A 14,073-nucleotide genomic window follows, 5' to 3' on the forward strand; every position below is an offset into this window, starting at 1 on the left:
GGGACTTGTTCTCAGAAAAGGAGGGAGGGGAACCGTCCAAAATAGCGGGAGGCTTTTTATGGTGCATGAAACACCCATATTATATCATTTCATCACTGTGCCGTTTATTTTCTCTGATGTGAGGAGTCTGAGGGGGACAGGGAGAAAACGAGGGGACGGGACTATAAAGAGATGGGAGAGATAGTGAGGAATTCCCCCATGTGCTCATCCTGTGGTCAAGTCCTAACAAGACACACTTGAGTGAGGGTGAAGGGTGCATATATTTGGATGCATGGGGGTAAATTTCTAAGTAATCCTTTCCAATATACCACCAGATGCTGAATTTTAAACATTGGTGGCAGTAATATAGTTTAAAATGGTCAAATGCAAATGTAGAAAAGGTAATAGGTCAGTGTCTGTAGACAGTCTTGACTGTATTCAAAAGCATCTGTTTTTACCAGATCCAACACAGAAACAAGTTCTTTTGTTCTGGTGCAGAGAAGGGAATTCAAATCATATAGGCTGGATTGTTTTAATTTGCGTTTTGTCTATAACCATATGTCAATATATCATATATCATATGTCAAATGTCATATGCAAAACTGAGGATTACACACCCTGACTACAACAAGTACTATGAAATAGCAAACAACAACAACAAAAACCTCAAGTTAAAATGAGTAAACAATGCATCGATATTAATATGTTTATAAAAAGCATATGTATCTTGAAAAATAAACAACAATGATTGTATTATTCAAAATAGCTGCAAGCAGCAATTATCAGTGTTCAAGCGCTTTAAGGCATTTAAGCACATATGAAAAAAGACATTATTTAGCAAGGATGTACTTACCTAAATCAATGATTTTGGCAAACCCAGCTAATTTACTTTAGAAATACGTTTTTTAACATTTACAAGTGTTTTAGTGCCAACTGCAGTCCAATCCCCTTAAAAGTTTGCATGCTTGTTTAGAGTCACCAGTCGCAAGTGTTCAGCAGGTTTCATGAAGTTTTAAGCTTTCGTTTAGGCTTTATAGGATTTTGGGTAAATTTGGACAGGCCCCTTTTCTAAATGAGAGTTATTGTACTTCAGTGTTTTTTCCAGATTGAGCAAAAAACCTAGGACTAGTTTGCAAAAGTAGGTTTTTTCCATCTTCTCAATCATTTAACAGACAATTTGATTGACAGCAGTGGTTCTAGAGGCAAAGTTGTATGGAATGAGGAGTTCTATCGTATGATACAAACATATGTGCGGAAAACCACGCGAAGTACAATCGTTTACGCCCTTGAAAAATTTGATATTGCCCTCCAGTGGCAGATCTCCTTCAAATTTCTCTCAGACCTTTGGGGCCGTGTTGAACAGGCCCACAGAGTTTTGTTCTGATCGGTCTCTATTAACCTTGTCTAACAGGTGCTCAAATTTGTCTAACAATGGCAGCCATGTTTTTCGAGATATGCAAATGTCCTTGTAGACACTAGTGGCACTTCAGACCAATGTTTATAATACAAATGGTTACGCAGTTATAGCCATTTTTATGTTTTATAGCGCCACCAAGCTCTGCAGTTTTTTCCAGTGACCTCAGATTGATCGCTTACATAAGTGTTCTGAGTTTCTGAGTGTTCCGAAGGTCTCATTCCGTTCGGGAGTTATAGGAATTTTACTGAAAATGGCCCTGCCCTTTTTGAACATCCACCGTGAACCAAGAATTCCAACGATATAAGACACTTGAGCCTGCGACTGGCGGTTTAGGAGTCATGAGCAATTTCGTACTTTTGATCGCTGTAGCACCCCGTCAGCTTTACGATAAGTTTTACGTGGAGATTGCTGATCCGTGACCATCATTCTAACAATTACAATAGGGTTTCAGAGCTACGTGCTTGAACCCTAAATACTTTTAATCAGTAATTTAACTAGTGATTAAACTGTATTTAATATGAATACATAAAGTATATTTTTTAGATTTAGATCAATTTAGATTTTAGCACAACAAACAACAATCAACATATTATATAAAAATAATAAAATAAACAATATTTAAAAACATGGGACCAATTTTGAACTTTAAAAAAACTTTAATTAATTTAAATTAATTTTTGGACAAATAATCATTTATGGCTTACTGCAATGATTTTGACTGCTAATCTGCGTTCAGTTAAATACTGTGCATAACTTAACAGCTCCATTTAAATATTAACTATATGTATAAAGAATGTAAATATTTTTTTGGCAACAGTCAAATGATGGCAACTACAAACTGAATTGCCATTGGATGTGCAATATTTAGCAGCAAAATATCCTCAAAGTACACAAAAACAGCATGAGACCACTTTTTGTAGAAAATCCCGTTGATATGACTTAACCTGGATTTTAAAAACGATCCAGATATGAAATATGCGCAGCATTAAAACACACACACTTTCCCCACTAGCTGAAGGATTAAATGCGGTGATGTAATATCAATGAATGAGTGGCATCTCATCTGGCTCACACACACATCGGTAGCTTTGCCAGCTAAATGATTCAAATACCTATAAATACACATGCTAATTAAACATGATAGTTTTAAAGGGGGGTTACACCCTCAACCTACAACCTAGATCTGCAACAGAGAGGGTTGTGGTGACAGGCCATCATTTCAGTTGTTTTCTTTCTTTTGAAAGCTAGTAGAGTGTGCAAGCTCAACTCAATGGAAGACCTATTTTTTCTTTTCTTTTCTGTAATGGAGCATGCCATCACCAACCAGAGCCACCTCCATACAGAATTTCCCCCACTGAACTTAATATAGACCTACAGCAGCCTATAAAACCAATGCAGCTGTGATGATAGGGCTGTATTCAGACAAAACAGTTAAACATGATCAGCTACACAAGCTGATATTATTAAGCTGAATGACAATATTTAAATGCAGGAGTGAATCCACATTTTGTATAGAATACACAATTTGCTCATGGTGAGACAGAGGTTTTAGGTACCTGTCGGCGTCTCCCTGGCCGGTGGATGCATTACGCTGCAGACTTTCCCGTACCATTGCCATTCCATCCGGCAACCGGTTCAATCGGCGCGTATACAGACTCAATCCCCCATCCGTCATGTACCTGAGAAATCACAAACACAAACAGAGATACTACATTACACATTCAATCAAAATTGTTACACGAAAAGTGGGCATAAAGAACATTCAAAAGCAATTAAAGTGTTCAAAGATATTGTACAAAATACCCATTGACTACTGAAAAACACAGGCTTAGAGGTCTCACAAATTTTGCAAGCAACCAAGCAATAAATGTACAAAACAAAAAAAATATATAAAATAAATAATTAGTCACTGTCTCTAAACAAACTACTAAATATTACAATAATATAATGTAATATAATATAATATAATATAATATAATATAATATAATGTAATATAATATAATATAATATAATATGAGCTGACATACTTCTTGGTAAATAAATAAATAAATAAATAAACAAATAAATAGCTATTAATCCAAAACAAGCCAGAAAGAATGAAAGAAAGAAAGAAAGAAAGAAAACAAAGCAAATGACTAAATAAAAATAAATAATGTAATGAGTTCTCTGACATATTAATTGTTAAATAAATTAATTAGTTGCTAATAAATAAATAAATAATACATACATACTACAGTCATTAATCCAAAACAAATAGGTAAAGTAAAGTAAAGTAAAGTAAAATAAAATAAAATAATGAAAAATAATTAAATGATCTACATAATGTAGAGTTCTTAGAGATATTATTTAATTAATTAATTAATTACAGTCATTAATCCAAAACAAACAATTAAATAAAAATATAATGAATAAATAAATAAATACTACAGCCATTAATCCAAAACAAATGACTATATATAAATATATATTGTTTTATGTTTTGTTTTGTCTTTTTCAAAGAAAATAAAATCAGCTACAGAACTAGTAATGAATATCCCAGTCAAAACTAAGCAAAACAGTCTGTTAACTAATAGAGCCCTCATGACATCCAACCCTCCACTGGTTTAAATCAAGCAACAGGAAGTAAGAGTGTGTGTGTTTGTGTGTGTGTGTGTGTGTGTGTGTGTGGCATAGGGTTAGTGGGGTCAATGATTCACACTCACTCTCAAAAAAGGAAAATGATCCATCATGTCTTCAGACAAGACTTATTAATCATGAATGGTAATCACACATACATCAACAAATAATCCCCCATGCACATAATATTCCTGAACAAATAATAAAAAGCATCCAACAATATGTAACAACCATCAGCTAACTGCTGCTGTCCAATAATACCTGATGTGTACATGCAAAAGTTTTCACTCAAGCATCATCACTAATTTCTTTATGCATTCATCCATTCATTCACACACATCTTTAAGGTTTAGGTGAAAGGGCTACTTAGAGAAAAACAAACGCTCATGTAACTAAAACAAAATTGGATACTCTTCCAAATATTTGCCCTGTCAATAGATTCCTCGCTGCTCGTAGCTACAGTTCCCACTGGACACTGGAATAAAATCCCCAGTCAAAATTCAAGGTAAGACAGTTGTGCGTCTGTTAGTGTGCGGTTATGAGTCAGTACAGTGCCCCTTTGTGTAAAATACTGTCACATCATATTGAGAACGAGCTGCTGGAATACTGTGGCTTCATAGGTTGCCAAAAACCTCCAGACAGTTAACGGTCCAACATCTCAGCTTAGACCACCTTCACACGCCTCCAACTCTAATTCAATTTCCCTCCATATCTCTAAGATTGTGGGTGAATCGCACAAAAAAATGTCCAGGTTATATTTCCCAGGCTAGGACATTAGATATATAATATAATATAATATAATATAACATATGCATGAATGGCATTAAATTAATGTAACAAATGCAAAAAATTAAAATGTTCATTTGCATTTGCACTCATATTTACAATCATCAACAATGCAGTCTGGAAAATCTGGATTACACTAAGCAGAAACAGACCTAAATCTCTAAGCTTAAACATAATACCTTTAACTTTTACATTTTTAAAAGCATTAATGGTCACATGATAACAATAAAACAAGTTGACAACAATGACTGACATACCTTTTTGTGTTAAAAGTCCATCAGATGTTTAATTTGCCAAAGCACAGGTGAGATCCTGTGAAAGATACACACTCTCTGTTGTGTTTATTTGCATTAGTGTGTGAGCGTGTGAGGTTATGAATATGTTTTGCATGCGTTTACTCTAGTGCAGGAGTATACTCTATGTCTGTACTCTACTGTGTGTGAGTGGCTGGAGTTTATGCCGGTGTGCTGGACTTGTTTGGTGAAGAGGGAGGAGGCTAAACCAACCACCCCCTTCCCCAAAACACACACACTCTCTCATATAAACACAACCCCCATCACATGAACAGAAAGGCCAAGAGAGCCTGGAGGGGTTTTGGGAGAAGGGCACCACATGAGGAGAAGAAAGAGGGGGATGAGAAAGAGAGGGAACAGGAAAGAAAGTTAAGAGGAGAGTTGAGACTAAATGGATGTCATAGATTCAGTGCTTGAGTTTGACGTCTGAAAAGTACAAGTGATGATAATGGCTGTACAAGTCATTTATTAGCCTATTTTTTATATTATACATTTATTTCTATATTTATTTCTATATATTTATTTAATCATAAAGACATGAATAAATGAAAATACATTTTTGCAGCTCCTGGATAGGTAAAATAAATCAATAAATTACATTATGCTGCATTACATTATAATCTACATAATCTAGAGTTCTCTGACATATTAACAGGTAATAAATGAATTAATTGCTAATAAATACTAGTCATTAATCCAAAACAAACCAGTAAAAAAACTAAAATCTAAAATTATTATTTTTTTAAAAATAAATTTTGACTTCAGGATAGGTAAAATAAATCGATATATTATATTATATTATATTCTGAAACATTAAGTCAGTACGAAAATTCAAATTAACATTAGCAAAAATGACTATAAAAAATTCTCATTAGTACAAATAAGTACTAGACTCATTAATCCAAAACAAACCAGTAAAAACATTCATATATACAAGAAGTAATTCATTAAGTTATTTTTCATATAATACATTTATATATATATATATATATATATATATATATATATATATATGTATATATATAAATTGAATTATTAAGAGAAAAATATTTTATTAATTCATATAATTAATTATTTTTTTAACACTATATTTAATAATCTACCCAGGAGCAAATTTAAATATATATATATATATATATATATATATATATATATATATATATATATATATATATATATATAATATATATTTGATTACTAATCAAAAATTATGTTTTGATATATTAACAGTAGGAATTTTACTAAATATCTTCATGGAATATGATCTTTATCTAATTTCCTAATGTTTTTTGGCATAAAAGAAAAATCTATAATTTTGACCCATACAGTGTATTTTTGGCTCTTGCTACAAATATATCCCAGTGACTTAAGACTGGTTTTGTGGTTTTATATATATATATATATATATATATATATATATAAAACAGATCAAATTCAAATGCAAAACACCAGCCTATATAAAATATAATAATATTTTTTAAATGATTTTTAAAAATCCTAAAAACATGAATATGATAAAAATCAGTTTTAAAAGAATCTTCTAACTGGTTTTGCTGCTCCAGGACAGGCAAAATTAATGAATAAATTATATTATATTATATTATATTATATTATATTATATTGCAAAATATTAAGTCAATATGAGAATTAAAATTGCAAAGATTACTAATTCATCTATTTTTCTTGTGTAATTTGGGTGATATGTCAAGTAATTCATATAAATAAATAAATAAATAAATAAATAAATAAATAAATAAATAAATAAATTCAATTAATATTTTCTTTAAAAATAAAAGAGATCAAATTCAAATGCAAAACACCAGCCAATACAAAATGTAATAATAGTTTTAAAATTATCTTTAAAAAATCCTAAATTCTGAATATGAGAAAATCAGTTTTGACAAAATCTTCTTGTTGAGGTCATGAATTTACACTAGAACTACTGAATGTGTGTGTTTGTGTGTTTCTGGGTCAACATGGCCTGATGATAAAGTATTGATGAACTTACAGCAAATGTAAAAACAAAGGACTTAGCATGTGTTTTCTGGCCTACTAAATCACTTTATTTGTGAAGAAAACCCAACACAACTGCACAAAGCTGCACAAACCAAACAAACTAAAAGTTATAAATGCCTTCAGCCTATTCCACCTAAGCATTTCCATCTTATTTCAGACGATTATTTGCTTTACAGAAATCTCAGTAGCCTCACAGATGCTATAACCACAATGTCAGTAATAAAAGCCTCTTTTAACTAAAGCGCATATTCATTTCAGCACGACACATATGATGTAATGTGACAAACCTATCTCTCCATTATCAAAGTGCTGCTATGAACAGAGGCAGAAGATCATATTAACTTAACCGGTATGTGTTCACATATAGAGCAGCCTGAGGTGAATTTCTCCACTTAGTCTTTTAACCCATCAATCCTGATTGGACTGTGAAAACAACCACTTTGAGACCTGGGAAATCAAATCCAACGCCAGTATCATGAGAGCCTCTTTCCGTGAGGATCTGGTTCAAACATGTTACTGCACTTCTAACATCTATACAGCCTTGCAATACTCACTTTCCTCAATGCTCATGACATCATCTATTGACATTTATCAAAGCACATAAGAGATTCCTTTTTCAGTTAAGTATCAGTGTTAAGGACTTAACATTCAGAATGTCACACTTACAAAAGCACCCATATGGGATGCAGTAAAAGTGAGCAAAACAGTGAACTTGACAGGTTTTTGATGCTTGGACTTCATTGCATGTTTATTAATTACCATCTAAGTGATATTTCGCATCCAGAAGTCAGGCTTACGGCCAGGTGTAATTGTAGCCTGTCACCTGGCCCGTTCTCTATAATCTGGTAATGTTAGAAGCACTAGAAGGGTTTGTAGTGTTCAAACCACACAGGAAGAAATAATAACACAAGAGGTTTAAATTGCACATTATCACAGCCAAGGTATGCAGAGAGCTTGTTTCAGCACGAAGGGGGCGTTAAATCTGTGTTACATAGCCCCTTCGATCTGTACACTCAGTACAGGGGGGAGAACACATGCACTAAAGACGCTTTTATTACAGCCTGAAGGGCCAGAGCCGCAAGGTGACAGTATTCATTGCATTTAATGTGTCTGTCTGCGTCATTAGACGTCATACGTGTATCTGAAATACAACTGGGTTCAAATCTAACCGTGAGAATTGACTGTTTGCTGATTCACTGATGCCACCACAAAAACAAAAACACAAACACAAACCCTTCTCGAGTGTCTATCCTGAGATTTGAAGTAAAGGCAGCAGAAAGGAAAAAGTACAGGGTTCATACAGATACTGTATGATAAAATAAAATTCCAGGACTTTCAAGGACTTTTCAAATTACTTTTTTGATTTTCTAGGACTTTATTCCAAAAATAAGCTTATTTTCCAACTCCCCTAGAGTTAAACAGTTGAGTTTTACAGTTTTCAAATCCATTCATCCGATTTCCGGGTCTGGCGGTAGCACTTTTAACATAGCTTAGCATAGATCATTGAATCCGATTAGACCATTAGCATCTCGCTCAAAAATGACCATATATAATGACGATATTTTTCCTTTTCCGGCTGAATGGATTTGAAAATGGTAAAACTCAACTGTTTAAGAGTTGGAAAATGAGCCTATTTTCAAAAAAGTGCAGTGTTTAAGGGATTAGTATTTGTGTATACTTTTTTGTTTTTGTTTTTATAACTTTACTGCATTAATGGTTTGATGTTTTCTACGATTTAAGGAAAAAAATCTGAAAAAAAGATTTGCGAAATCGCTCCGAAGTCCCGATCTGAATCAAATGATTCGCAATCCGTGCTCTGAAGTTCCAATCTAAAGCAAACGATTGGCAAACCTGCTCCGAAGTCCTGATCTGAATTTGATTTCGCGAATTGTGAATCATTTGATTTGAATTATTCGATTCGCTGAATGATTCACAAACCTCATCCGATCTAAATCAAATGATTTGCTATACGCAAAGTTCTAATCTAAATCGACTGATTCGCGATGCATGATTCGATTGGAGAGCTTCGAGATAGTGAATCATTTTCGACGCAATGGTGACTCTGAGTTTCGAAAAGCTCAGTTTCACCCATCACTATATGCTTTTTTAAATCATTACAAGTGATGTCGAAACTGAAAAACGTATGGCTGTTTTAATTTGATCTGGTTTTTGCTAGTGATTCACTTGAAATAAATGATCGAAGTCACGGGTATGAATCAATCGGAGCGGTTCCAGATTAAGTGACTCAGTTGATTTGGTTCATCTGTTCCTCTTTTCATATCTTCAGCCATGTTTACAGGACACTGTCAGTACTACTACTTGCTTAGCTTGATTGCTTTCTGACATTACCTGAAATAAGTGAAAAGGGTATGAAAAGATATGTGCTTACTGACAAAATTAAACACTTCTTTCATAGATACATTGTATTTTAATCATTCAAGCACTTTTCAAGTACCTCTTCAGAAATGTTGCTGTTTTCAAGGGTTTTCCAGGCCTTATTTTTCAAAAAGTCAAATTCAAGTACTTCAAGCACTTTAAGTGCCTGTACGAACACTGAAAGTATAAATCTGTTTCAGATTTTAAAGGGAAAGTTCATTAAAAAATGATCATTTTGACCAATATGGGCATGGTTGCCAGGCTTTTCACAAAAAAAAAACAAATAAACAAAATATCCAATTGCTCGCCCAAGCGCATTTTGAAGGGTAAAAAACGTGTTCTGGGGGGTAAAATACATGTTTATTGTCAGGGTTCCCCTTGAGGGTGAGTAATATAATTTGATATTTGGGTGGACAATCCCCACTAAAAAGGAAAACTTCAACTATTACAGGGTGTTATATTAGCTAAATACAATAACGGAACAAGCTAAACAGCCTTGTTGAGCATAAAAGACTTTCAAACACATAAAAAACAATCTTACGACCCCAAAACTTTTGAATGGCTATACCCTTTTTGAATCTGTGCACTTACTAAAACAATGGCTAAATATAAAATTTGGTTGACTCTTCCCAATACATTTAATAAGGCAAACACAAAAACTGTGATTACAAAGGTTAAAAAAAAACCCTGGAAATCAATTACAGGGGGCAAATACTGGCCCAAATTGGAAAAGTTAACTTCTGACACTAGTAGTCAAGCACTGGTTTGTTACATTAATATGAAAATGCATTAGACCTAAGAAAAGAACATGTGAATTTATATTTGGAGAAACATATCACCCTCTAGTGGCTACACTGCAGTAAAACCACACTACAAATCCACTTCACAGAAAGCATTATTAATTTGATATGTTTAATGTCATATGTGACCCTGGACCACAAAACCAGTCATAAGCAGCAAAATTACTGATTATACTTTTATGCCAAAAAACATTAAGTTAAGATCATGTTCCATAGGACATATGCCATAGGACATTAAGTTAAGATCATGTTCCATTAAGATATTTTTTAATTTCCTACCGTAAATATAGCAAAACCTAATTTTTGATTAGTAATATGCATTGCTAAGAACTTCATTTGGACAAATTTAAAGGCGATTTTTTCAATATTTAGATTTTTTGCACCCTCAGATTCCACATTTTCAAATAGTGGTATCTCGGCCAATGATTGTCATATCCTAACAAACCATACATCTCATTTATTTACCCTTATGACTGGTTTTGTGGTCCAGGGTCACATATAATAATGTACAAATTTATGAACATGACAACGTTCATTACAGTAAACCGTACTGACCTTTAATTAAGATATATTTACACCAAATCTGTTCCCTTTAGGCACTTTTTTGACACGGTTTACACAATAATTGGATAATAATGCTTTTCTAGTAACAGCAAAAAATTACCACTTGTGTAAATTACGCCGTGCACCTTTTAAACCGCTTTTTAATTTTCCTTTCATCTCCACTAAACTACATTTGGATAACGCCCATACTGTAAATATCACCCATTAAAAAACCCATTAGTCATCTGTCTTAACCAGTGACAACCATCTTCCACACTTACCCGCTGGTCAGCTCATCAGAGCGGGCGTTCTTAGCCAGCACGTCTCCATCACTCATGTATCCGCTCATCTCCAGCCCAACACCTGCCAGCTCCAGATCCTCCACCCTGTCTCCCAGTTCCAGACCACAGAGGGCGCTGCCACGTGCCGCCAGCTGTTTCCGTAGAGGAGCCTGGTACAGATACCGGCCCTGGCCGGACGCCACACCTCCGCCGCGGGACTGATAGCCGTTACCAACCGAGGGAGCGTCTCCTGCTTGTAGACGGGGGCTGGACTGGCCCATGCGACTGGCCCAGGACAGCGGCGCAGGTCGAGATGCCATGCTGAGGATGCTGCGAGTGCTCATTTCAGTAGTAACGCCACCATCAAAAGTGGTCTCCAGTGTACTGAAAGAGAAAGAGCATTTAAAATTCACTTTAAGTCAAAATGACATCAAATTCAGAGCTTTTGGAACTAAAATGTGTGGTACACTACCACTCAAAGGGTTTTGGCTGGTAAGATTTTTAAAGATTTTTTTTTCCCCAAAGTACAGTACATTTTTGAAATATTTTTATTATTTAAAATAACTATTTCTATTTGAATATATTTTAAAATGTAATATATTCCTGTGATTTCAAAGCTGAATTTTTAGCATCATTCATTTAGCATCAAAATATTCTGATTTGCTGCTCAAAAAACATTTATTAGTATATTTATTGGTATTATTATTATAAAGTTGAGAACAGCATTTATCTGAAATATAAATCTTTTGTAACATTATAAATGTCTTTATCATTAATTTTGATACATTTAAAGCATCCTTGCAAAATAAAATTTTTTATTCTATAATTTCTTTCCCCAATAAATAAATAAATAAATAAAAATTATACTGACTCCAAGCTTTTTATTTCAGACAAATGCTGATCTTTGGATCTTTCTATTTGTCAAAGAATCCTGAAAAAATGTACTCAACTGTTTGAAATATTGATAATAATAATAATAATAACAATAATAAATGTTTCTTGAACAGCAAATCAGCATATTAGAATGATTTCTGAAGGATTGTGTGACACTGAAGACTGGGGTAATAATGCAAGAAATGTAGCTTTGATCACAGGAATAAATTACATTTTAAAATATATTCAAACAGAAAGCAGTTATTTTAAATAGTAAAAATATTTCACAACATTACTGGTTTTGCTGTATTTTGGATCAAATAAATGCAGGCTTGGTGAGCAGAAGAGATTTTTTTAAAAACATTAAAAATCTTACTGTCTAAAAACATTTGGCTGGTAGAGTATGTATAGTTATACCATGGTACATTTCTATAGTTTCTGCTAAAATACCAAGGTATTAGCTATTTTTATTACAGTGGTAGCTTATTCCAAGTTTTACCCACAGGTGTGGGAGTTGTAGTTTAGTTAACTTCTGAAAACTACAGTTAACATAGTAGTTTTCACCAAACAGCATTCAAATACAATATTTACTTAACTTATAATATGAGAAGATTTTATACATACAATATTAGTGAGGAATTGTAACCAATATTCTGACACCTCAGGAAACAAAAATGCCTTGCTGTGCTCATTTTGCCCTAAAATGGACTTTTTAAGCAGTTCACAATTACTCTATGATGCCATCATAGCAGTGCAGTCTGGGTCAATTAGATGAATAATCAAAAAAGAGGAACAAAGAAGGTTTTAGGAATAGAACAAGACGGAAAGAGCATGGTGGAGCTGGTGGACAGACTCTATTCAGTTAGTCATTCACAGTAAAAAGAGTCAAGCTGAGGAAGGAATGGCTATTTGTTACTGTCTCAAAAGATAAAATACTGTCCTTTTATGGCATCCTGTGTCTTTGGCAGTTTGATTGGGATGGAGGGTTGAATGAGGCTGTGAAAAGCGAGAAACAGATGCGTCTACCTGTGTGTGATTTGCGTCCCCCGCAAACTTGACATGGTCTCTTCTAAATTCTGCCGCAGGTCAGCAATATTTTTGACAGTCCTCAGACGTCTGGTCTCTGGATCCTCACCTGAAAATAGGGCATTAATTTTTAGTTTTTATGTCATGTATCAGTATTTAAACACTGTTCAACAGTTTAGGGTATGATTTATTATTTAAAGAAGTTATTAAAGGAGAACTCCACTTCCAGAACAACAATTTACAAATAATTTATAATTTATAGTCGTGAAGAAATTATGGTTTTTGAGGAAAGCATTTCAGGATTTTTCTCCATATAATGGATTTCACTGGTGCCCTGACTTTCCTCAAAAACCATAATTTCTTCACGACTGAAGACAGAAAGACATGAACATCTTGAATGATAAGGGGGTGAATACATTTTTTGTAAATAGTTGTTCTGAAAGTGGAGTTCTCCTTCAATACTTTTATTCAGCAAGCATGCATTAAATGAATCAAAAGTGACAATAAATGTGTTTATGATGTTACAAAAGAATTCCATTTCAAATAAATGCTCTTCTTTAGAACTTTACAATTTTTTTTGGATCAAACAATCCTAACAAATTTTCAACACTGACTAACAGGAAAAGGTCTTACACTATCAAATCAATGTTTTACACTTTGTCAGATATAAAACAAGAAGGTTACCTGACAGGTCCTCGGTAGAAGACTGGTTGATCTTACTGAAGCTACCGGAGTCACTACTATGACATCCAGAGCTTGGGTTTGTGCCGATGTTTCCATCTGCCTCATTCTGAGACCTAAAAACACAGGGGTTAAAAATAAAAAGATGTCATTTATGCAGATGCATACACATTTTCTGTGACATTTTAGTCTGCAGAAGTCATGGCCTGACTAAAGGAATCCTTTATGGAAAACAAACAAAGGGCAACAGGTCTGTTTCAGAGGAAATACCAGTCAAACGCTTCACAGCTGAGCTTGACGGGGAGTCATACACATATGAGCAAACATACACACTTAGTAGAGCCATTCACAATGAGTTTTACAGTGGCTATCTCAAAAACTAAAT

The 14,073-nt window shown here is 33.9% G+C and overlaps 1 protein-coding gene across 1 annotated transcript in view; it reads right to left on the reverse strand.

The window, feature by feature from the left end:
• The window catches only part of nav2a (neuron navigator 2a), a 237,826-nt gene that overhangs the window by 40,832 nt on the left and 182,921 nt on the right, over positions 1-14,073 (reverse strand). The window contains 4 exon segments of the mRNA XM_051114382.1: positions 2,953-3,075; positions 11,109-11,492; positions 13,008-13,116; positions 13,692-13,804. Coding sequence (XP_050970339.1) covers positions 2,953-3,075; positions 11,109-11,492; positions 13,008-13,116; positions 13,692-13,804 — 729 coding nt within the window.

The sequence above is a fragment of the Labeo rohita genome, chromosome 7 (genome assembly GCF_022985175.1).
Source record: "Labeo rohita strain BAU-BD-2019 chromosome 7, IGBB_LRoh.1.0, whole genome shotgun sequence".
In the NCBI taxonomy this organism is placed as follows: Eukaryota; Metazoa; Chordata; class Actinopteri; order Cypriniformes; family Cyprinidae; genus Labeo; species Labeo rohita.